General features: G+C 42.8%; 1 protein-coding gene across 3 annotated transcripts in view; it reads right to left on the bottom strand.

Annotated features, from left to right (window-relative positions):
* Positions 1-25,077, bottom strand: part of SLC9A8 (solute carrier family 9 member A8) — a 70,823-nt gene that overhangs the window by 30,913 nt on the left and 14,833 nt on the right. For all 3 annotated transcript variants that reach the window (XR_004808966.2, XM_035705779.2, XM_035705780.2), the window contains 4 exons: positions 16,296-16,354; positions 10,628-10,711; positions 5,819-5,920; positions 4,661-4,695 (listed from right to left, as the gene is read on the bottom strand). Coding sequence is in view for 2 of the 3 variants with exons in the window: in XM_035705779.2 (XP_035561672.1) it covers positions 4,661-4,695; positions 5,819-5,920; positions 10,628-10,711; positions 16,296-16,354 (280 nt within the window). In the remaining variant the exon portion in view is untranslated. The remainder of the gene's footprint in view (positions 1-4,660; positions 4,696-5,818; positions 5,921-10,627; positions 10,712-16,295; positions 16,355-25,077) is intronic.

The raw sequence follows: 25,077 nt of genomic DNA, 5'->3' as shown, positions 1-25,077 counted from the left end.
GTCCTAGGACTTTACTGCATTGATAATGGCTGGGAGGACTTTTGCTTAAAATATACTACAGACATCCCAGCCTTCCTTGTCAGAGCAGCCTGAAGCATGATGGCCCAGGGGGGCCTCCCCTACAGGGCCCATGAACCAGAGGTGTGACCTCTGCCTTTCCCCTTGCCACCAGAGTGCCACCTGTGACTGATCATACCTGCCACTTAGATTTGCAACATAGTCAATAGTCAGCAGCAACTCTGGCGTCCTTCAAGGGGATGGACTGTAGACACCAATGCCAGCGCTGCCCCCCCCAGGCCAGCAGCGCCCCCTAATGGTGCCCAGGAAGGTGTCATTCTCTCCAACAAAGAGGTATTAATTGCCTGAAATGTTTCAGGCACCGAGGCCAATAATGACAGCTAACATTTATGTCCCAAGCACTGTTCTGAGCACTCACTACTCCACAGAGCTCACCACTCCCATGTGGGGTGGTACTATTACCACCCTGATTACATAAGAGAAAACTGAGGGGCAATGAGGTTAAGTAACTTGTTCGGGGTCAGACAGCAGTTAAGAAGTGGCAGAGCCAGGATCCAAACCCAGGCCGTCTGGCTCAGAGTCCGTACTCCTGACTGCTACACTGGATACAACAGCACCCAGAGACCAAGGCCAATTTGGAAAATAGCAAGTGTTACATGGAAGATCAGAGTGACCTGGCGGGGGCAGGGGGACAGGCCACTTAAGAGTGGCTGGTCAGAAAAGGCCTCTCTGAAGAGATGACACTTATTTAAACAAGCATCTACGAGACAAGAAGCAGATGGCAAGCCAGGATCTGGGGACAGAGACAGCAGTAAGCTGCTTCTGAGGTGGGAGTAAGCTTGATGGCCTGAGAAATAGAAAGGTAAGCATGGCAGCAGCTCCTGAGGGTGAGTGGCAGGAGATGTCAGAAGCTGGCAGGCGAGGCAGGGCCTCATGGGCCACCTCAGGAGCCTGGAAGATCTATTCACTCCACCTGTTTGTCTTTTTACCCCGAAGAGTTCTTGTGTGCCTTCCAATCCCCTCAAACAACATGCCTAGCACTGCTTTCTTTCTAGCTCAGCAGACAGATGAGGTCTGCCCCCTTCCACAACAAAACAGGGACCCCCAAGGGGGCAGACCTGGGTAGAGAAGGAAGCCAGAGACTAGCCACCTCTGTTTCCTGCCCTCTCACCACGCTTGGGAAGGGGGAGCAACTCACCCGGAACAGGCGGCAGGCTCTGCCCACTGTAGCTTCCCCAGCAGCCCTGCGCAATCACGTGAGTCTGGGCTCAGGCAGAGCAGAGCCAGTGGGAGGAGAGGCCTAGTTGCCTTGGCCAGCTACAGTTTGCTCTATAAGTCAATAATCTGGCAGCTCCCTGTGTTTGATTAATGTGAACTCGTGCAGGATAGCCCGCTTACCTCAAGGACAGCCTCTGGATCCCAAGTTGAGGAGCAGAGCCCGAAAGACAGTCTCAAGTCTCAGTTCAGAGCTCAGTTCCACACTTGCCCCGTCCTCACAGAGGTTGTCACATGTCACCTGCCTCTCGCCCTCACTGTGAGTGCCCAGGGAGTGAGTCCCAGGATCTGTACTGAGTATGGCCTAGAGATATTTGTGGAAGGCAGGCAGGAGGGGGGGGAAGGAGGAAGGCGAGGGGGAGGAGGAAAGGTAACACCACCAGATGACTGCCAACCTGGGGGGCCCTGTTCCACTGGCAGCCGACTTTGAGGCCCTCCTGCTGCATTCTCGACATGGAGCTTGTCTCTTCTCCTTGTCTTTAATTCCCACTCTCCTCACTTGGGGCAAAACACCAAGGGCCTTAAGGGAAAAGAAGGTCTAAAAAGCATATTCTGAATGCCCCAAAGACAAAGGCGAGGGAGGGGGAACCTGGGAGCCTTTGATGGCCTGTGCGTTGGGGGGTGTGGCTCCACTGGCCCTTCCCTCCATTCCGGGGGACAGTGCGGCTGAGCAGACAGCCACGGTTCTCTGCTCTGCATCCACACCCCTGGTTTTGGTAACAGCACCCCAATTTTCCTTTGGGGAGCCTCCCCTCCCCGCACAGAGTTGCATGGGGCTCTAGGAGCAGGCAGGGGACCCTACTTTGGTCCAAGAGGGCCACCACCGGGCATTCCACCAGGTCATTGGGAATCAGGTTGGCCCTCGGGCAGAGCTGGCTAGAGTGGGGGCAACATGAGCCCAGAGCCATCAGCGCTACCACGTGGGACAAGTGGGACCAAGGATGAAGCTGGTTGGAAGAGTGCACAGAGACATGATGGGAGGAGAGATCCCTGGATGGCATGGACCCCAGGGTGCCGTCATGCTGGAAGCCATCATTCCAGGACACTTCAGTTCTCTGAGCCAACAACCCTTTCCCCCACACACAAAAACTAGTTGTGTTGGGTTTCAGTTGTACTAAGAGAGGCCCAGTGCCATCCTTTGTCACAGTCCCTGTAGCAACCTGAACTGAAACCAGAGCAGGAACCAGCAGAAACTGATGAATGGACAGTGAGATAGGCGGATGGAAAGATCTGGGTTAAAGCAAATGCAGTGAGACAGTAATTGCAGTCCAGGAGGTGGTCATTTGGGTGTCCACGGGTGTATGCTTTGCCTTTCCTCTACGTTTGAAATTTTCATAATAAAAAGTTGGGCAGAAATGCTTTGCACAAGTCATAGAACGCATTTAGCTTGGGTGGGGGGGGGGGATCTATATCGGGACAGAGCCCTCTGGGCAGTGAGCATGACACGTCTCAAGTATGAATGACCCAACTCTTTGAGGTCGGAGTCTCAGGAGTCATGTCATTGTGCCATCAGCTGCTCTCCTCCTCACTGTCATGGCTGGTCCTTGAAAGGCCAGGAGCTAAAAGTCCAACTTAAAATGTGTTCCTGGGGCACCTGAGTGGGTAAAGCATCTGCCTTCAGCTCAGGTCATAATCTCAGGGTCCTAGGATCGAGCCCCACTTCAGACTCCCTGCTCAGCGGGGAGTCTGCTTCTCCCTCTCCCTCTGTGCTCTCTCTCTCTCTCTCAAATAAATAAATTAAATCTTAAATGCTACAATAAAATATTACATGCAACAGTTATTTTTATGTTTTCTATTGTGCAGAAGTCTGTGGGTATTATGTTTGACTTAGATGGCATTTTGAAAAATTGACTAAGTTGTCAACATTTAAAAACTAGAAAATTCACTATAAAATCTGGAAATCTGGCTTCTTGTGAAAAAAAATTTTTTTTTAATATTTAGTAATTTGGGGATCATTTTCTCACATGGTGATTACTAGGTAGAGCTGAGAAGTGGCTGTCCCCTTCAAACAGGGTGCACTGTTAGGGTCACCACTGTGGCCACCCCTAGACGCACAGTGGCAGGTCCCTCTGGTAAGCACTCGGCCAGGCCCCATGGCTGTGTGGGTTTGTGACTGCTAGCTAATTTTTCCCAGAGTATCCCCTATCTGGGGGGCAGTCACTTTCTAACAGGAAAGAGAGTATCTCCACATGGAGAAGAAAAACCCTACCTGGCTCTTATTCTGCTTTTCTAAGGGACAATTCTTTTCTCTACCTGAATGTCCCAATAAACATTGGTTCAATTCAATTGCATAAGAATTTATCAAGCAGTTTTTGGATCTCTAACCGGTTGCCCCAGAACAGGCTGAAGGACAGAATACTGTGACATTTCCTTTACATGACTGGTAGGGGCATTTCTTCTCACTTGCAAAATACTTACAAAATGCAGGGCCTTGGTTCTGCTTTATACTTCCAGCTCCTTATGGAATAGGAATGTGACTTTTGCTACTTGTTTATATATCAGGACTATCTTATAACAACAAAAACTCCAAAATTTATGTTCCCGGTAGAAAGATGGGATTGGACTGACTGTTAGCAGAGGCACATTTCCCATGAAACCTAGTCCCCAAGTTACTGAAGGCTGAAAGCTCCAGCCAGCTTGACGGGAGAGATCCGGGACTGAGAACTCAGCCCTGCTTTCTGCCCCCAGCCATACTCCAGGAGCAAGTGCCGATGGTGCAAAAACACAGACCAAGGCCATACACACACTGGACTTCTCAGAGGGGAAACCAGGCCTCACTCTGCTTGTGTACTTTTTTAGCACTAGATCTGGTACTATCCACGAGACAGTGGCCTAGGCTGTTTCTTGCTAAGTTGATTCTGGAAATTCCTGGGCTGCACTTTGAGACAACAGCTCTCAATGGAGCCATAGTAGAGCCCTTGGCCCTGCCTATTTCCCCCACCCTGCCCCATGCCTGGCTTGGCGGGAATCCCAGAAAAAAGATACCCCTCACTCCCCACCCTATCCTTCATCTATCAAGAGGACAACTTTTCATTGTGGCCACTGAAAACATTCAGAAATTAGTTGAAGATGATTCTGGATAATAAAAGATGCACTGTGCGGTGTTGAAATTAACTGACCAGAGTTATCCTCTGCAAAGCTTAAATTAAATCAATTATTTCCATCAGCAATGCTCTGACTAGAGATCTTCAAAATTCCACAATATAGTTTTGATTCATTTCAGAGCCACAAGTTACTTTGGCAGAAATCACCAGCAAAACAAAAAGAGAGACTGAATAGAGAAATACCACACCCAGGAATCAATGTGGAGAAAACTATCCCCAGTCTGAAAAGCAGTCACACGGGTGTGACAGTATGAAAGATTTACCTGTCTGTCATGTTGAGTTTAGAGATTACATCAGCCTGTAAAATAAAACACACAAACACACAGACACAAAAAAAACCCCCTGGAGAACAGCCAAGAAGATTAAAATGTCCATTAGTGCTTTATTAGAAACTAATAAGGACATTAATCTTCAGTCCCCAAACCACTTGAAAAATAAAGAAAACTCCAAAGTTTTAGTTTAAGCATGCATTCAACCATTATACAACAAAAGTACGGAAAAGAATACTACATTTTTCAAGCCAAATTAAGTATAGTTTTCTTAAGTTTATTCCCATTTGATGCTAGAAGCTAGAAGCAATGAAGAAGGCTGCATGACAGACAGATTTATTTCTGGTGCTACTGAGGCAGCAGTATAGGGGACAATCAGATGCAGTGGGCTTTGGCCAATAGCTACCCACAGAAGCAAACATATCTGACACACACACAAGAAGCCTGCCAGTCACCCAGTTGCCTGAGCCTTAAGCTTTTAGTTTACAGAACCGGGGCAGGCAAACTTGCTGCAAGTGACCATAAAGGAAAAGAACTCTGACGTGCATAGGCATGCAGAATGCAAAACTACAGATTTTACCTTTCTGGGTAGATTTGGTTTAAATTAATTCAAATTAATTTGTATTTGAAGTACAGAGTGTCCAACTGATGACACTGGGAATTGGTTTAGCAATGGTGGAAAATCCAGAGTATATAATTCTATGGGTGGACAACTTAGAATTGAGTGAACATATTCAGAATCAAGTGTGATTTTAAAAACACAAATTTTTGTTAAGAAACAGTATTTAATCCTGATTCAGTCTACTTGATAACACAACTGAAGACCTATAATCTGAAGACCTTGATGGTATATATTCTACTTTAGTTTTAGTATTCTGTCTTAAGAAATTAATGGTTTGCAAATAAGATAAAAAAAACTTTTGGGGATTATGGAGAAGATTCACTCAATTCCAGACACCAATGCTCTTCGAGGACACTTAGAAACAATTTCAGCATGCCTTTATTGTGCCTCGTAGGAGTTTGGCTTTCCTTCCAGGACAGCATTTAACCTTGAACGTGAAACCCGGCCCCACAAGATGTTCCTACCCCACCTCCCTGTACTAGCTCAAAGAATATAAGTTTTTCAGAATTTTTCAAAGATGTTTTTCTTACCTGACCCAGAAAATAAATTCCTCCACCTACTACAAAAGCGGAAATTGCCGTACCGAAGACAGCAAACAGGGTGATGGAACCAATATTTTGAAAGAAGTTACCCTGTTGGAAAGAGTAGAAATAAGAGGACTGCTTAGGGAAGCTGGTCCAGTCAATGAAGGCATACACCCCTCCCCTGGCCCTCTGTACACGTCTGATTCTCTGCAAAAGACCACCCACCTGGTTTGGCAAGCTGGTAACCTGGGAGTCTTCCCTCGCCCCCCATCTAATGCAGAGCCAGGTGCTGTGTGGTGTCACCTTCTCCACGTCACTCACATCACTACAACCCTTGTGCAAGCTGATAATGCCTCTCCCCTGGACCGCTGCAATAGCATCAACAATCTCAACCAGTGCTGGCCCCTTGCCCTTTACTCTTCAAGGCCTTCCAGAATGATCTTTGGAAAAGCCAAACCTGATTGTGCTATTGCTATCTTCACTCTCTGCCACTTGGAATGCAGCTAAAATCCAACCAAAGCCTAGATGGTTCTACCCCTATGAAGCCCTCTAATTTCCCCTTTGTTCTCTGGGTTCTAGTCACACTGGTAGCTTTTGGTTCTTGGAACATGTCATGCTCCCTGGGCTTGGGCCACTCTTTCTTCCTCCTTGCTCAGTGAACTTAAATCATCCTAAGGTCTTAGGGCAGTCTGGCTCTTCCTGAGGGAAGCCTGCTCTGATCCCTCACCCAGGTCAGATTCTATTCTATGCTCTCAGTGAACAATCACCCTCTCCTGGTAACACACGACATGGCTGAAATCTTGCATTCATTTATAGAACTATTTGACTAATGTCTGTCTTTCCCACTAAACTATATAGGCTCAGTGGAGGTGGGGGGGTGGGGGGAATGACCACATCTGCTTTTACACAACATAGTTACTGGTATAATACCTGTCAGATGGAAGATGCCCAATGAATAGGAAGGAAGGAATTAACCTTTCATATTTCATGTCTGATCAAAGTCCAAAGCTTATACAATTATAATTTTTTAATTAATTTTAAGAAGGTGCATACTTCTTAAAAAAGATTTTAGGTAATCTCTATACCCAACATGGTCTTAACCCTGAGATCAAGAGTCACATGCTCCACTGACTAGAGCCAGCCAGGTGCCCCAGAAAAGATGCGTTATTATAAAGCATGTCAAGATAATAGATTACGTGATTAGAAAATCCTGTTTGCTGTCCAGGACTTTCAAATAATCTTATTTTACTCTAGGGGCTCCTGGGTGGCTCAGTCGATTAAGTGTCTCCCTTTAGCTCAGGTCATGATCCCAGGGTCCTGGGATCAAATCTCATACAGGGCTTCCTGCTCAGTGGGGAATCTGCTTCTCCTTCCCCCCAGTCCCTCTCCTCACTCATTTTCTCTCTCAAATAAATAAATAAATAAAATCTTTAAAAAAATAATAATTCTATTATACTCTCAGTATCTTCTTCAAATATGACAGATAAAATATATTTCCATCTATACCTCATAACATTTAAGAAAAAAATATTTGAGTCCTACTACCATGGTAATTTCCATAAAAAAATTTCTAAAAGCTACTTATTAGAATCCTGTGGGCTCCACTTAGGAACAATACCAAGGATCCCTAAAACTTGACTGTGGGCACAGACAAGGAATCTCATCTTTTTGCTTAACTAACACACCAGAGACAACAGGAACTGCTATTTTATTTTACTTATTTTTTAAGTTTACTTTTAGTAATCTCTATACCCAACATGGGGCTCAAACTCATGACTCAAACCGAGATTAAGAGTCACATGCTTTACCAACTGGGCCAGACACCCCCAGGAACTGCTATTTTATCTATTTTTTTAAAGATTTATTTACTTTGGAGAGAGACCATGTGTGCATGAGCCAGCAGGGGGTGGGGGTGGGGGTGGCCAGAGGGAGTGGGAGAGAGAATCTCAAGCAGACTGCACTGAACACAGAGCCAGATATGGAGCTTGAACCACTGCTCCAAGATCATGACTGAAGCCGAAACCAAGAGTTGGACGCTCTTCTGATTGAGCTGGTCAGGTATGCCAGGGAAGTGCTATTTTGTTTTTTTGTTTTTTTTTTAAGATTTTATTTAATTATTTATTCATGAGAGACACGGAGAGAGAGAGAGAGAGAGAGGGGCAAAGACACAGGCAGAGGGAGAAGCAGGCTCCATGCAGGGAGCCCGGTGTGGGCCTCGATCCCAGGTCTCCAGGATCACGCCCTGGGCTGAAAGCGGCGCTAAACCGCTGAGCCACCACTGAGCCACTGGGGCTGCCCGGAAGTGGTATTTTGAAGCTCACTTCAAAAGTATGCCCCAGTTTAATACTGGCGGCCCCACCAAGCCCATCTCCTTCAGGAAGCTGCTTTGCTTCATTCATTGCAATCTGATTTGGCCACCCATGATCTGACATTCAATTACTTTGTTTGGTATATCAATCTACCATACACAAAGAACCTTAAAATAACTAGGGCAAACACAATGATTTGTTTTTTTCTAAACTAAAGGCTTTCCTCTGAGTTTTTCTTTGCAAGGAGCTGATTTATTTTGTTGTTAAAATAGATTAAATTAAGTCTTGATCTGTTTATAGGAATCTAATGCTGATATAATTTATGTAGTTGCTTAATATTAATCTGGATATGGAAATTTTACCCAAATTCAAGTTACTATTCAAGAACTTCCCTTTCCTACATAATGTAAATTTATGTTTCTCTTTCAGATAACTAATGGCCTATTCTTTATGTGATATTAATAATTTTAAAGAACCAATAGCCACCTGTCTAATGCATATTAATTGATGGTAATCTTACTGAAATTTTTATTCCAAGTCCAAATTTACATCAACAAATACAACAAGGGCAGCCCTGGTAGCGCAGCGGTTTAGTGCCGCCTGCAGCCCAGGGTGTGATCCTGGAGACCCGGGATCGAGTCCCACATCAAGCTCCTTGCATGGAGCCTGCTTCTCCCTCTGCCTGTGTCTCTGCCTCTCTCTCTGTGTGTGTTTCTCATGAATAAATAAATAAATCTTAAAAAAACAAAACAAAACAAAACAAATACAACAATATCAAGGACATCCAGAGTCAATTTCCTATCTTCTTTGGGGAGGGCAGGAAGTGAACAGAAATCTCTTGAATTCACATTGCTAAGTCACATTAATCCCTTTCTCATAATTGTCACATTTTCTGCTGGAAAGCCATCTTTCTTTTTCTAAGAAACTACTATTTTCCCTAAATTTTAGAACAAATTTATCTCCCTTCCAAAAAATTAGAAAATAAAAATTTTATATGCTCTAATACAGTAATCAAAGGGTCAGCTTTTAAGTAAAATCCAAATCAATCACCTCAACATTGTTTTGAAATATTTTCATAATCTGCTTATAGTTAAGATTTGTTTATAAAATGAAAAAATGAAAGACGTTGACTTTTTAATTCCTTCTTACTCATTTCTTTTTAAATTATCCAAGGTCAGTAATAGTTTATAAGTCTTGGGAATTTTTTTTTTTTTTTTACATTAAGCTTCCTTTTTACTTTTTCTTTGAATAGCTACACAATAACAGTTTAAACTGAATCCTGACTGAACATTTTAGAATTTGGACTGTACATTTTATGCTTTAGAATCCAGGTGGAAAATTAAAGATTTAATTAATATGTTTTAACTAAAACTCTCATGACAAATTTAACTCTTGAGTTTAATAAGCTATTAAAAACAACACTGATTATATTAATAATAGATAATGTTAATAACAAGCACCCTCACCAATCATTTATTGTGATGGGTGACGCTTTGCAAACATTCCTTCATCTAGTGCAAACCTTCAAACAACCTGAGAAGTAGAATTTTAGGGGTTTTTTCATTTTGTTTTTAATTTTGACTTTACTCAGAAGACACCTGTAGGGGGCAGCGCGTGATTAGACCTACATCTCTCTGAAAGTCCAGGCTCTGTTTTCTTCAAGGCTAGGCCAAACCTTCCAGCCTTCACAATTTTTAATCACATTCACAAAATAACTGATGTATTACTAACATTTCAAGTTGAATACCCTTTTATTTTTAAAACTAAATATATTTAAGGAAAACTCATAGGCCAAAAAACAACATCCCAAACACCCCCTTTCCTTCCCCCCTACACATATATACAATACAAATCAGCTTAAAAGTTAGAAGCTCTGGCCCAGGCAGAAAGGGTCCCATTGGAAGCCAGAGGACAGACACTAGAAATGCTGGGGCAAAGCAGGGAAGCGGGCAGAGGCCAGAGAGGCTGCTGCCCAGGCCAAGGAGCCAAGGATGGGCAGGGGAACTGTGGGACTAGGTAATGGGCCAGAAGGAGACTGGGAGTGAGGGGCTATCAGCAGGGAGCTGAGGCCCAGGGCAGGACACTGAGAGAGGATACAATGAAGGAGGCAGAGGGACCCCACACTGCAAGCTGAAAGAATCAAAAGGCCTGAGGCACATGTCTCTGTTGTCCCAGGACAGTCTCTGTCCAACAAGAGGAGTCAATGTATCGTCTGTACACCACATAAAACCACTTTGGTGATCACTTCCTAGGCAAAGTAATCCTTTATGGAAAATGCTAATTAATAAGCCACACTGCCTGAAGCCATGAGAGCAACTCACCATATATATATTGTCTGCTCTTCTCCCTATGTCAGGCAGTGCAGTCCAGCTTCTACCATGTACCCCAGGGTGTTCATGCTGAGCCACTGCAGCTAGGTCAAAACCAGCCTTTTAAAGAGCTTGCCTTACTAACATGGCAGCTACCTAGACTGGTCCTAAAGGACCAATGCATGCCTGAGTCTTACCTTGTGTAATGAATATCCTGACTCAAATATAATAGGAGGAAGCAAGAGGAGGAAAAACATATTTGGACGAAACATTTCTTCTTCCTGTAAATATAAAATGGGTATTTTCAGAAGCATAGAATTTGTATAGTTACAAAATAAATCCATCAGTAAAGAGCCAAAATAATTGTTCTCTTAGGCCCAGTGGAAGCATGCAATGTTTAAAAGAGTACCTGATGATAAAACCAGGCAGAAGAAACCAAAAACACAACAAAACCTGCATTAAGAAATGCAGGACAGGGGGATCCCTGGGTGGCTCAATGTTTTAGCACCAGCCTTCAGCCCAGGGTGTGATCCTGGGGTCCCGGGATAGAGTTCCATGTCGGGCTCCCTGCATGGGGCCTGCTTCTCCCCCTGCCTGTGTCTTTGCCCCTCTCTCTCTCTCTCTCTCCCCCTCATGAATAAATAAACAAAATCTTAAAAAAAGGAAAGAAAGAAAGAAAGAAAGAAAGAAAGAAAGAAAGAAAGAAAGAAAGAAAGGAAGGAAGGAAGGAAGGAAGGAAGGAAGGAAGGAAGGAAGGAAGGAAGGAAGGAAGGAAGAAAGAAAGAAAGAAAGAAAGAAAGAAAGAAAGAAAGAAATTAAGAAAGAAAAAGAAAGAAAGAAAGAAAGAAAGAAAGAAAGAAAGAAAGAAAGAAAGAAAGAAAGAAAGAAAGAAAGAAAGAAATACAGGACAAGTGATTTTAAGAGGTGACCAGCAAGAGAACCCACAGGATGAACTGCTTCTAAACACACAGTATATGCTTTCCATTCTTTTAAAAAATTTTTACAGAAAGAGGGGGAAGGAGCAGAGGGAGAGGGAGAAAGAGAATCTGAAGCAGGCTCCACGCCCAGCACTGAACCCAATGTGGGGCATGATCTCATGACCCTGAGATCATGACCTAAGGCAAAATCAAGAGGCAGATGCTTAACCTATTGAGCCATCCAGGCTCCCCTGCTTTTCATTCTTTACTAAGGAAAGAAAGTTAATTTTAATACAGAAAACATTTCAATTAAAATAGAACACTTTAAAAAATAAGTCCACAAATCGAAATCCTCTGGAAAAAAGGTAACGGTTAAGGCCCTAAAACAATCCACTTGAAGAAAGAGTAAACTCTGTGTTTAAAACAACCCAGCCTTTTCTCTGCCTGTCACAGACAACCGTGACAGAGATTTTCCTAAATCTGGGACTATGACAGAACAGTTTCCACCTGATGCCCTTGTTACTGGGGACACAGCTATAAAGCAAGACCCTTGCCATACTTCAGATTCAAATATTAAGTACCATTAGGAAAGGTATTTCTAGAATATGGCCATCTTTGGAGGAATGAAATGATAATTCCATTTTCTATATTAGTATCTCTAATTGTTGGTGTATTGGGGGAAAAATTCGTATTGGTCCTCAAATCCAAAATGACCACACGTAATATAAAGTCTACTTACTATACTTAATTGTAAAATTAGGCCCCCTTTCACATGAGAGTTTTCATGCCACAGTCAGATTTCTTGTCCAAATCCCTGTTTAAAAGAATGGCTAAGTGTATTCTTACAAATGTACAGCTGTTACCATAAAGACGAAAATAACATTCAAAGGCTCAAAATAGAAAGCAAATGACTTCTGAAAATGCCTTATTAAGTCTTAAAATAACTGCCTGTGCAACAAGCTCATGACTCAGACTGGGACCATGTGAAAAGAAATGGGCCGATTTCTGTGTTTTGTGGGGCAACCTATTCTCAGGATATATGTGCGGTGGGACCGCCATATAGATTCTTTTGGAGTTTCAGAAACTGACCTTCTACCTTGGCCCCGGGGAAAAAAAGAGAACCCACCTGCAGTGGGTTGCACGGGTTTTACAGGCTTAATTCATGTCCACTTGGAACCCCAGAATGTGACCTTCTTTGAAAATAGGGTCTTTGCAGATGTAATTAAGGGAAGAGTCCAAAGGAGATCAGACTGGATTAGAGTGGGCCCAAAACCCAATGACAGTGTCCTTACAAGAGATAGGAAAGGACACACAGACACAGAGGAGGAGGACATGTGAAGACAGGGATGAGAAACAGGTTATGCTGCCACAGCCAAGGAACACTTGGGACCATCAGAAGCGGCAAAAGCCAATCACTGAGCCTGGATTTGCTCCCCAGAGGGAACACAGCTCTGCCAACACCTTGATTTCAGATTTCCGGTCCCCAGAACTATGGAAGAATAATCTCTGTGGTCTTAAGCCCCCCAGTTTTGCTACACCAGCCACAGGAAATACACATCCTACCTTACAATGAACAGTGTTACAGAAAGATCCCAGGTTCTTGTGGCAACATCTTCCCCAAAATGATATGAGGTAATTTTAGATGGTACCTGAGCAGTGTATGTCAAATACCACAGACCTGTCAGACTGAAAAAACCTCTTTTGATTCTTTTCCAGTCCCAATGAACTCAGACACCACAGGTTGGAGTTAGGGCGTGTAAAGCCTCTCTCCAATATGCTGATCGCCCTTTTATTTAACAGAGCAGGCTTGACCTCAGAGGCTTCAGCAGGCATCTGTATTACTTTGTTTTTATCATATTTATTTATAAAAACAATACTGGTTTCCCACAGTATTATAACCTGGTACTATAGTGTCTCCTTTAAAATAAATGTATATAGTATACCAGTGTTCACAGGAGCATTATCCACAATAGCCAAAAGGTAAGAACAACCCAGCAGCCCATCAACAGATGAATGGATAAACAAAGTGTGGTGTATACCTACAAAAGAGTATTATTCAGCCACAAAAAGGAAGGAAATTCTGACACATGCTACAGTATGAATGAACCCTAAAAACATCACTTTAAGTAAAATAAACCAAACACAAAAGGACAAATGTTGTATGATTCCACGTACATAAGGTACCTAAAGTACGTAAATTCATAAAGATAGAAAGTAGAATAGAGGGTTCCTAAAAAAACAGAAAATACTAAACAAAAAAAGAAAAAAAGAAAGAGCAGAATAGACTGTGGGCGGGGGGGACTAGGGAGTTTTTTACCAGGTAGAGTTTCTGTCTGGGATGATAAAACACTTCTGGAAATAGATAATGTGATGATTATACAACATTGTGAATGTATTCAGCTACTGAAACATATACCTAAAAATAGCTAAAATGATATATTTTATGTTAAATATACTTCACCACAACAAAAGCCTTTACAACAATCTGCTACAATATATATAAATATATATGTAAAAACCAAGTTGCTTTCAAGAAATAAATATTTAAGTATATGACAATACAGGTGGAAGGCAGGCCCAGACAGACAGTCTGGCAATAGAACTGCGCGGAGAGAACACCAAACTCCTTGTTTTTTCTTATCTCCCCCTGCTTCCTGCAGCATTCGGTTTCCAAACAGGTGTCCTGCTTCCTGCTTCGGCTTTCCACAAACACCTGTTCCTCCAGGAAGCCTGGCCCAAATGTCCTGGCCTAGAAACCTCCCCCTTCTCTGAGGTCAAGCCCAAATTGGATGGCTCTTTGGGCACTTCGTTACATTCACCACCCAACTGTGGTTTACTTGCCTGGGCTATTAAATATACTATTATTTAACATCCATTGAAAAATAAATTCAACAAAATTGATGCATATAAAACTGAAAATGGAGGACAATCTCCCCTCCTTCCCCCTGTCCCCACTACTCAGAACAGGGGTCACCAACTCAAGTGGTTCCCCAGGCCACACAACATTCCCCAGGGAGCAACTGCTGGATCTCTGCAGGGCGGCATGTGGGCCTGATGTTAAGAGTTTCTGCTTCTTCAAGGGAAGCTAGAAATTCAGGTTTTTATGTGAAATTTCCAGCATTTTATATAGATTGGCAATATTTTAAAATAAAACAATTTCTAATTGTTTAAAATCAATTCCAATTTTGAGCAACTGATTTTAATTCAAACAAAATGTGTTAGGAGGTTCCCTCTACACACCAGGCTGTATGTAGGAGTAGAGAAAGGATTACGGTCCCCTGCCCTAAAACTAGCCACTGTGAGAGTGATTAACATTAACCAGTTGTAGTAGGGCAGAGATTGGGCAGGCCCCACTGAAGTACAGTGGGGCCTGCTCAGTCTCTTCCCCAGCTGGAGGGAGATCTATAATAGCAAGAGCTCAATGTGTATTTTGAGAATCCATTTAATACATGCAATATTTCCTGAATATTATTTATAACAGTTTCAAATTATGTTTTAAGTCAGTCTATGTGGCTTGTTTTGCAAATTTTATGCTCTATAGTTTCATAGGTAAATTAATCCTAGCATCTAGGAGCTGAATCAAAATAGGAGGGGTTTGAAAAAAAAAAAAATAGGAGGGGTTTGGATGTGATAAATTTTTGCTACAAAATATTCTTTAATGTTTTGAAATTAACCTTATTTCCCTCCACACAATTTTTTTATATGTTTTTAATTTTGATTTTTTTTTTTAAGACTTGACACAGAGAGACAGAGCACAAACAGGGGGAGCAGCAGGCAGAGGGAAAGGGAGAAGCAGGTTCCCTGCTACACACTTTTTAAAGCTCTGTACTCAACATGGATGCACTAGTTTAGGTTGAAATTTGAGTTTCAATTAGTTCTTGTACCATAAGATGATACTCACATGCTGACTTCTGTGTGAACACGCTGGTACGAATGCCCACACAACATGGTATAGTGGAGAGAATACAGAATACACAGGGCCAGAGGGTCTGGCCATAAGGCTCAACTCAGCCACTTTCTGGCTCTTTGATGTTGGACATGTCTCAACCTCTCTGTGGTCACTTTCTTCATTCATGAAAACACAGTGATGATAATATGTGGTCAATTTACCTCACATGGTTGACATGAGGACAACACGAGCTACAGTATAGAAAGCATTCTGTAAGCTCTACAGGGCTGGACAAATCTGTTTTATTGTTAGCTGGCAACAATAACCACTGATTGATATTTAATGCTAATTAAAGATTTCCTCCCCAGACAGCAGCAGGTGAGTCTAAGATTATGCAAATGAAATTAAGTAACAAAACATGACACCAGGTGCTCCCACATTAACTTGAAGCAGTGTGAGACTCAAGCTTTTTCTTTTTTTTAGATTTTATTTATTTATTCATGATAGACATACAAAGAGAGAGAGGCAGAGACACAGGCGGAGGGAAGAAGCAGGCTCCATGCCGGGAGCCTGATGTGGGATTCGATCCCGGGGCTCCAGGATCACACCCTGGGCCAAAGGCAGGCGCTAAACCACCGAGCCACCCAGGGATCCCCAAACTTTTTTTAAAAAGTCAGATGTTGGGATGCCTGGGTGGCTCAGCAGTTGAGCATCTGCCTTCGGCTCAGGGCATGATCCTGGAGTCCCGAGATGGAGTCCCACATCAGGCTCCCTGCATGGAGCCTGCTTCTCCCTCTGCCCATGTCTCTGCCTCTCTCTCTCTGTGTCTCTCATGAATAAATAAAATCTTAAAAAAAAAAGTCAGATGTAAAGATATCAACCCTAATCCAACGGAATGTTAAAAAATTAGTGGGACAATATAAAGTTTACTGATAGTCATGTAATGATAAGCCATCATAACTAACCATCAGTGTTACTAAAATTAAAGATAATCAATAAAAATTGTAAGTATGTTCAAAAATCAACAAGCAAAAAAAAAAAATCAACAGGCAAACCTACCTTCCAATTTGCCAACTTTTTGAACTCTATAATTTTTATTACTGCTCCCATGAGAATACCTAGAAGAGAAAACATAAAGTTTGACATAACTTATGATATGAGAAAGATTACTCAGGTTTATTTTCCTAGAAAAACTGATTATTACATCTTTAAATAGCTTTTATGGATTTCCGCAAGTTTTCGATCTGAAAACGTAAGAATGGAGATCAATGTGAAGTTCCGAGTCACATCTTAGACAAACATACTATAATGAAGTCAACAATGGCAGTGGGGGGGGGCATGCAGCTTGGTAACAAAAAGCTTGACTGAACAAGCCCTAAGGACAGTCTGCTGGGCACAGGAGATTTAACTGGTCAGTTTTGGTACACCCACTCATTTTCAATGTGAAATGACAGAAAGCTCACATGCCAAGTTTCCTCTATACTGCTTATTCTTATCATTTCTGAACAAGAGTCTGAGATCACTTTCTTAGATTCAGATGGCAGTTCTAGGCAGAGTATTTAGTTAGAGATAAAACCCCAATGCTAAAAATAACCTAAAGTAAAAATTCTGTGAAATTCCTGGAACAAAACAGACCATCTAAGTTCAGGCATGTTTCCTTAAGGCTGACAGGCTCATTATTCTCTCATAAAGAACCTACCAAAAATAATTCTCAAAGAAGCATCACGGGTACAATTTATGATGGCTCTGTTACTCACTAGATAAATGATTTTTAACCCTGTTGACTCATCAGAATCATCATGGGAACTTTTTATAAAATAAAGACACCTGAGCAGCACTCTGGACCTACTAAATCACAATCTCTGGTAGGGGCTGATTCAAAGCAAGCCTAAAGGCCACTGTCCTAGACCCTAAAAGTCAAAGACATCTCCCCCGCCTCCTGCCCAGAGGAAGGAGCTTTTCCCCACGAACAACAGAAAGATGAAACACACTTTGTTACTATGTCTGATGGGGGTGGGAGGAAGAGACAATACTAGAACAGAGAAGTTTATCAGGAAAAGGAAGTGCACATCACTCACTTCTGTGGGGGAGGGGGTTGCAGGTGGAGAGGAGATAAGTTTAACTTTATAAACCTCTATACTATCTGAATTGTTCCATATTGTTAAAACTATAATAACATTACTCTGAAAAAGAGACCAAGACAAAATAGATCTGGGGTGTAAAGAGAGTCAATGAATCTATTTTTGAAATAGAAGTTGTCTATTCACTTGCCAGGTGGCATGAAAGCACTGATTCCAAACTCTCCAGATAGAGCTTCCCAATTGCTTTTTTCTTACCTTTTCAAATTGTGTATATATTTAAGGACTTTTTAATACAATTGTTTATTAACCAAATAGCTCATAAATACATTGTAAAATGTTGTAAATAAAAGTCCCTTTTGATGAGATCCCACCCCCCATTCCCACCTTAGTGCTTTCTCTTCCTGCCCCAAGGTAAGCAACCATCTTGAGGAGTTTGGGAAACATTCTATCAGATCATTCTCTAGCCTCTGACATGTTTATATTTAACATACAGTACTGTGTTTATGTACATATGGCACACCTGTGTGTATTTATATAAAATTTACAGTATGTAATGTGTCATTCTACTATTTGCTATTTTGCTCAGTGTTAAATCCTGGGAGATGCACTCAGGGATTATTACATATAGATCGGCCTCATTCCTTTGAACAGCTCTGTAGCATAGCATAAAAATGCCACACATTTAACAGATATTTCTCCAAAGAAGACATACAAATGGCCAACAAGCACATGAAAAGACGCTTAACATTGTTAGGGTAATGCTAATCAAAACCACAATGAGATAGCTCTTCACACTCCTAGAATAAAAAGACAGGAAAGCAAGCACTGGCAAGGGTTCAGGGAAGCAGGAGCTTTCATTCAGATATTGCTGGTAGGAATGTAAAATGGCGTGGTTGCTGTGACAAAAACAGTTTGGCAATTCCTGAAAAAGTGAGAGTTACCATATGACCTGCAACTCCACCCAAGAGCCCAGAAAACATATGCTTTTATAGGAACTTGTACACGGATGTTCATTAGCACCATTATTCACAGTAGTCCAAAGGTGGAAGCAACGCAAATGTTCATCAACTGATGAACAGAGAAACAAAATGTATATTCACACAATGGAATATTATCTGGCAATTTAAAAAAATGGGGCACTGATCTATGCTACAACGTAGATGAGTCTTGAAAACATGCTAAGTAGGGATGCCTGGGTGGCTCAGCGGTTGAGCGCCTCCCTTTGGCCCAGAGCATGATCCTGGGGTCCCAGGATTGAGTCCCACGTCAGACTTCCTGCATGGAGCCTGCTTCTCTCTCTGCCTGTGTCTCTGCCTTCTCTGTGAGTCTCTCATGAATAAATAAAATGTTAAAAAAAAAAAAAAGAAAGAAAGAAAACATGCTACGTAATAGGGGCCAGGCACAAAAGACACATATTTTGTGATCCATTTGTACAAAACATGCAGAATAGGCAAATCTATAGAGACAGAAATGGTTGCTTTGGACTGGGGAGGATGGTTTGGGGCTCATAGCTAAAGGGAAAGGGGTTTCTTTTGGGGATGATGAAAATTTTCTAAAATCAATTGTTGTGATAGCTGTACAATCTGTGAATATACTAAAACCCACTGAACAGTACACTTAAAATGGGTAACTTGTATCATATGTGAATTATATCTCAATAAATCTGTTATTTAAAAAAAGGCCACAGATTATATGATTCCATGTATACAAAATGTGTGGAATAGGCAAGTCTACAGAGGCAGGAAGGAGGTTGGTGGTTGCCAAGGGAAGGGGAAAGGAGAGAATGGGGAATGACTGCTAATAGGTAGAGGGTTTCCTTTTGCAGTGATGAAAATGTTCTGTAATTAGATAGTGGTGATGGTTGCACAGTCCTGTGAATATACTGAAAGGCACTGAATTGTATGCCTTAAAACTGTGAAGTTTACAGTATGTGAATTATACTTTAATTTTTTTTAAAGTCACAATTTTTTTTTTAACCATTCAGCAAATAATAGCTGTCTCCAACTGTTTGCTGTTAACAGTGGTCCTGCAACGAACACGATGGTTCAGGCTGCTTTGTGTAAGTGTTTCCAGAGGGCAGATCCAGAGACAGTGAAAGGCTTGAACATTTTTATCTCTTGAAAATGTTGCCAAATTGTCCTCCGAAGTGGTTGCACCAATTTACACTGCTGCTCCAGAGCATTCATTCCCACATTCTCAGCAACCCTGGACAGTCATCAGACTAAACATTTCTGCCCCACGGGATGGTCAAGAAGTTGTTACATTGTTTCACTTTGCATTGGCAGTTAATCTGCATTCAGTAATCATTCCTGATTACTAGAGAAGCTGAACCTCTTTTCACGGTTTCAGATTTCATTTTCAAAGCTAGTGTTTTTCTGCTCTACTAAAACTTCAACTTTCTCCTTCCCTTGTAAATGTATAATACCATGGTTAGTGCTTTGTAATTACATATGAAACAGCTGCATTCGAAAATCATTATTCTTTTTAAAAGATTTATTTATTTATTCATGAGAGACATAGAGTCAGAGACATAGGCAGAGGGAGAAGCAGGCTCCCCTCGGGGAGCCTGGTGCGGGACTGGATCCTAGGACTCTGGGATCACGCCCTGAGCCAAAGGCAGATGCTCATCCACTGAGCCACCCAGGCGTCCCATGAAAATCATTATTCATAATTATCTATTATATCTATCGATTATAATCATTATCATTCTATTGCCTAAGCTTGCTTCTATATTATTATTTATGAGGCACTAGAAAGCTTTGTAAAATACAATGTGATATTATCACTACTACTGTTACTACTATTTCCTGAGCAATCCTTTCTAGATGTCCTAGGACTAAAATATCATGCAGCCTGAGATTAGCAACTTTCCCTTTTGAGACTAAGGTTCCAAGTTAGGTCAAATCAATCTACTCTCCAGGAGGAATTCCTACCACACAACTAGCTACCAGATGGAAATAATGCCCTAGTTACAATTTTGTATATTCTTACCAGTAAAAAGAATGTAAGCATATATAATCTCAAGTTATAAATTTTTATCTCTTATTAAAAAGCACTGCTACTATATTAATATATTTGAAAGTGTACACACAAAACAGATTGTAAAAGAATGAAATTAAATAGAAACTCAAGGGACTCTGGGTGGCTCAGTGGTTGAGCATCTGCCTTTGGCTCAGGTCGTGATCTGGGGTTGTGGGATCAAGTCCTGCATCAGGCTACCAATGGGGAGCCTGCTTCTCCCTCTGCCTATGTCTCTGCCTCTCTCTCTCTCTGTGTCTCTCATGAATAAATAAAATCTTTTTAAAAAATAAAATAAATAAAATAAAATAAAACAGAAACTCAAGTTCTTACATTTTCTTCTGCCCCCAATAGATTCTGATGCACACATCTCATTATGGACATCACTGTATTAACTAAAAACATTGGGAACAATTCATAATTATTTGTTGAGCCCCTTCTCCTACGATTTGTCACTTTAAATTATTTCTAATCCTCAAGAGAATGTTTCAGGTAGGCTCAGAGTGTTGAAGTAACCTGTGTGATGGCTCAGGGCCAGCAAGGGACACTGGACATCCTAACACTTCATGATGCTAAGACAGAGGCAGACTATACTGCCCCAGCCTGTCTGCATAGCTGTTATAGCCTATGAACCCTCACCTCTCTCCCAGGGTGCTCTGCCCTACCACCATCACTGTGCAATGTTCCTAACAATGTTACAGGAAAAATGCTTAAGATATCTTAAGGATGATAATCAGGTTGCAAAACAGAATGTAGAACATGATCTTAATTCCCTTAAAGAGTAGATATATATGTACATATATATATTTATTTGCCCTATGTTAAAAAGAGACACACACACACACTTTACATCCAGACACTGTGCTGATGTATAAGATACACATTATTTTAGTTCATTCTCACAACTACCCTGCAAGGCGATAAACCATAATAATATAGATAATATTAAGAGCAGCAGCTAATAGTCATTGATTACTTAGCAAGTCGGCATTATACTAAGTGAATTCTATGCATTACCCTGCTCAGTATCTGCAATTCCAGGAAGTGAAGACACTGTCACCTGTATTTTATAGATAAGGAAACTAAGGCTAAGGCCCAGCACCACTTATCTAGTAAATAGCAGGTCCAGAATTAAGAATGAATTATTACATCTTTATTTAATTATGTAACAGATGTACGTGATACAAAATTTAAAAGCTACAAAAGAATATTCTGTGAAAACTTGAGACCCTGGGCTTTTTCTCAGGATTTTGCTATCTGAGTAAATACATGATTCCCCATGGGTTGGGGCATCCAGAGCACAAACCCCTGAAAGAGGGATTGCTGGGTCAAGGGTACAGGCATTTTTAATTCTCTTTCCACTGGGCCCATCTGTGGGAGCCGCTGAGAATGCTGGCTGCTAAGTGCTCGCAGCTGTCCCCTACTCTGGAAAAATGCCCTCAGCTGCCAAGAGGCACCTTCTCAGGAGGTTACACCCACCCCACACCAATTCATAGACAATGACTGACAGGGTGGTGGGAGTCCAACTCCCTCTCTTTAAAGAGGGACAACCATGGTGTGGGTTCTAGTCCCTGGGCCTTCCTGGTGAGGCTAAGGCCAGACTGAAGCTGAGATCCGGCCTGGTGTTTGGCTCTTTCTCCTCCTGAAGTCTGGTTTACTTCCTTTCTTGCAGATTTGTTCGAGCACCCCTCCATAAATTACATGTCCCCAGCCCTGTCTCAGACTCTGCTTTCAGGCAGCCAACTTAAGACAACTGGTTTCAGGAGCGGAGTGGCTCTAGGAGGCAAATTTGAAAGGTGCTGTACTCTGGAGTTGGATAGCTCAGCAGCCAGCTGGCCATGAGGACCCCAGCACGGTGGTCAATCCCGATGGTTACTCCCAGGGGCAGCAGTACCACTGCTAGGGCTCCCTTGTGATGGACTGGGTCAGACACTGGGTGGGAAGCAGTGGCTCAGGCAGTGCCTGTGGTGTTGGAGAGGTGTGGGGAACATAAGAGCAGTGGAGTTGTGTGGTGGCTGCGGAAGGCCACTGATCTTTTGAAGAGAGAAAATGATAGGCTTAGACAATCACAACTTAAAAGCAAAGGGTGAGCGTCAGAGGGCTTCCCTGGCAACATGTAAGCAGACCCTCATCTCCTGCAGCTGGAGGGTTTCTAGAGCTAAAGATCAGGCCTGGGACTTAAGTGCAAGAGTGGCAGATCTCCCAAGAAAGCTGCACTTGAGAAGGAACATCCATGCCTTCTCCTGCCAGGCCTGCTAAGGAAGAAGTGGGACTTTGTGACCTGGGGAAGTTACCCAGGGGAGATGCACACAAGCACCTTCAGCCCACAGATTCTTGGAGACCGTCTGGTGGCAGAAGTGCTCCAACCTCCCTGCTGGAATACAGAGTTCTGCAGGCTATTTCACGATTACAGACGAGCCCCAGATAAGTCGAGCGCCTTATGTTAACTCCTGCTTTGTCATAACCTAGTCCCAAAGGACCCAGACCATATGTACCCCAGGACAACATGCTGATCCACTAGACTGTGGACATCACGTTAACCTGATACAATAAGCAAGAAGTGGCAAGTAGATGTCTTGGTAAGACACACAGGCTTCAGAGGATAGAAAGTTTCAGGGGCCTGCCCATCTGGCAAGCTGTTAGGGGTCAAGTGGTCTGGAGCATGACAGGACATTGTCTCCAAGTAAAGGACAAGATTTACACCTTCCACCTCCCACCACTAAGAAAGCAGTGCAATGCCTGGTAGGCCTCCTCCAGGTTTGGAGAAAACTACTTCAATCATTTACTGGTTTGTGGGAGGCTGACAGTTTTTTTTGGGGGGGGGGGCAGAAGAGAGGCCCTGCAGCAGGTCCAGCTGCAGTTTAAGCAGCTCCGCTGCTTTTGCATACCATCTATGGTATGGTACTAGAATGATCTATGGTAGAAAGGTATGGTGTGTGACATCTCAGGCAAGTCGCAATAGGAGGGCTGCTCAGCATAGTTCCCTAGGGTTCTGAAGCAAGGTCCTGCCATTTGCAGCAATTTGAAAACCACCTGAGGAGAAAACGCAAAATGCTCTTGGCATGCTATGGGGCCCTGGTACAGACAGAGTATCTAGACATGGGACATCAGATGCTCATGTGCTCAGAACTGTCCTTTAGAAGTAGGTTGCCATAACTACTCAGTTTGGGGGCTGGGTGGGCTGAGCAGCAATGTGTTGAAAGATGAAAGTGTAACATTACACTCTGAGGCTTGTGCAGGTCTACAGGGCGCGAGCACAGGTGCGTGAACAGGCACCACAGGCCTCTGTGTCCTCCACAGCTGTTACGTCAACATCTCTCTCTCAGTGCTTACTTCTTGATGGGAGTTCTTCAAGACCAGCTGACAGAGGAAAAAGCACTCAAGCTTGGTTCATGGAAGATTCAGCCAGCCTCTCACCTCAGTCACTTCAGTGTTTATGCAATGGGTTCATGATCACAGACACTACAATGGGAGCTGTGCAGGGGCTCAACAGCACGAACTCCTCCTCACTATGGCTGCTCCAGCTACTACCATTGCTGGATGGATGGCTGGACAGCCACATAGACCAGCACCTATCCCCTGATGTGGTTCCATCCCTTGTGAAGACCAGCTAGCTACATGATGGCAGCTCGATTACCTCAGACCTCTTCCACCCTGGAAGGGGTGGTAGTTCATACTGACTGAGACTGGATGCATGCTGGCTGGATGTCCTTTGGCTAGTGCCATTGTCCAATGGTCCACAAATGTCCAAGCCACCGAAGTGGGATACTGCATAACAATGGGTAAACCAAGAGATTCACTTTATGGGAAAAAAAGATGCAGCAGTAGGCATGTGACCATGGATTCCATAATAGTCATATACCATGTAACACTCCATCCAGAAGCTGCCAGCCAGCCAGAGCTGTAACCAGGTCTTTTTTTTTTTTAATTTTTATTTATTTATTCATGAGAGACACAGACACAGACACACACACACACACACACACACACACACACAGAGGCAGAGACACTGGCAAAGGGAGAAGCAGGCTCCATGCAGAGAGCCCGATGTGGGACCCGATCCTGAGACTCCAGGATCACGCCCTGAACTGAAGGCAGGCACTAAACCGCTGAGCCACCCAGGGATCCCCTGTAACAGGGTCTCTTTTTTTTTTTTTTTTTTTTTTTTTTGTAACAGGGTCTCTTAAAGAAGCTGAGGCACCAGCTTGGAGATGACATCCTGTGAAGAACGGAGCTCTCCCCCAGATTGCAATTTACTCCTCAAACCAAGGGCCATTTTAGGGCGGTATATCCCCAAGGATAAGCATGGGTATAGCACACAGTGGGTAAAGTAGGAGTGGCCCCACTCAACATCACTCTCAGGGACTCACTTGGGAATGGACAGTCCTATTTGGGGAATTTCTGCTTCCTTAGCCTGAAACTTTAGGCTCAGGGGGTTGAAAGGTCCTGGCTCCCAGAAGGTAACATTTCCACCAGGGTTCACATTGTAAGAGTTACAATGGCAGCTGCCTGGTCCCTTTGGGCTCCTTGAGCCAATAGACCAGCATGCCTAGAAACAGGCAACCATATTGGCAGGGATAATTGACCCTGATCATCATGAGGAGACAGGTCTGCTACTATATGAGGCAAAAGAAATATAGTTACTTATATTATACTCTTTTAGCCAAATGATTTTTTGAAAATGTTTTTAGCACATTTTGTCAGCTGTAATTATAGAACCAAGTTATATTATCATAAGGTAA

Source organism: Canis lupus, chromosome 24 (genome assembly GCF_003254725.2).
Source record: "Canis lupus dingo isolate Sandy chromosome 24, ASM325472v2, whole genome shotgun sequence".
NCBI classification, from domain to species: domain Eukaryota; kingdom Metazoa; phylum Chordata; class Mammalia; order Carnivora; family Canidae; genus Canis; species Canis lupus.
Note: the sequence above shows the minus strand (reverse complement) of the source record. Positions and strands in the feature narration are given on the sequence as shown.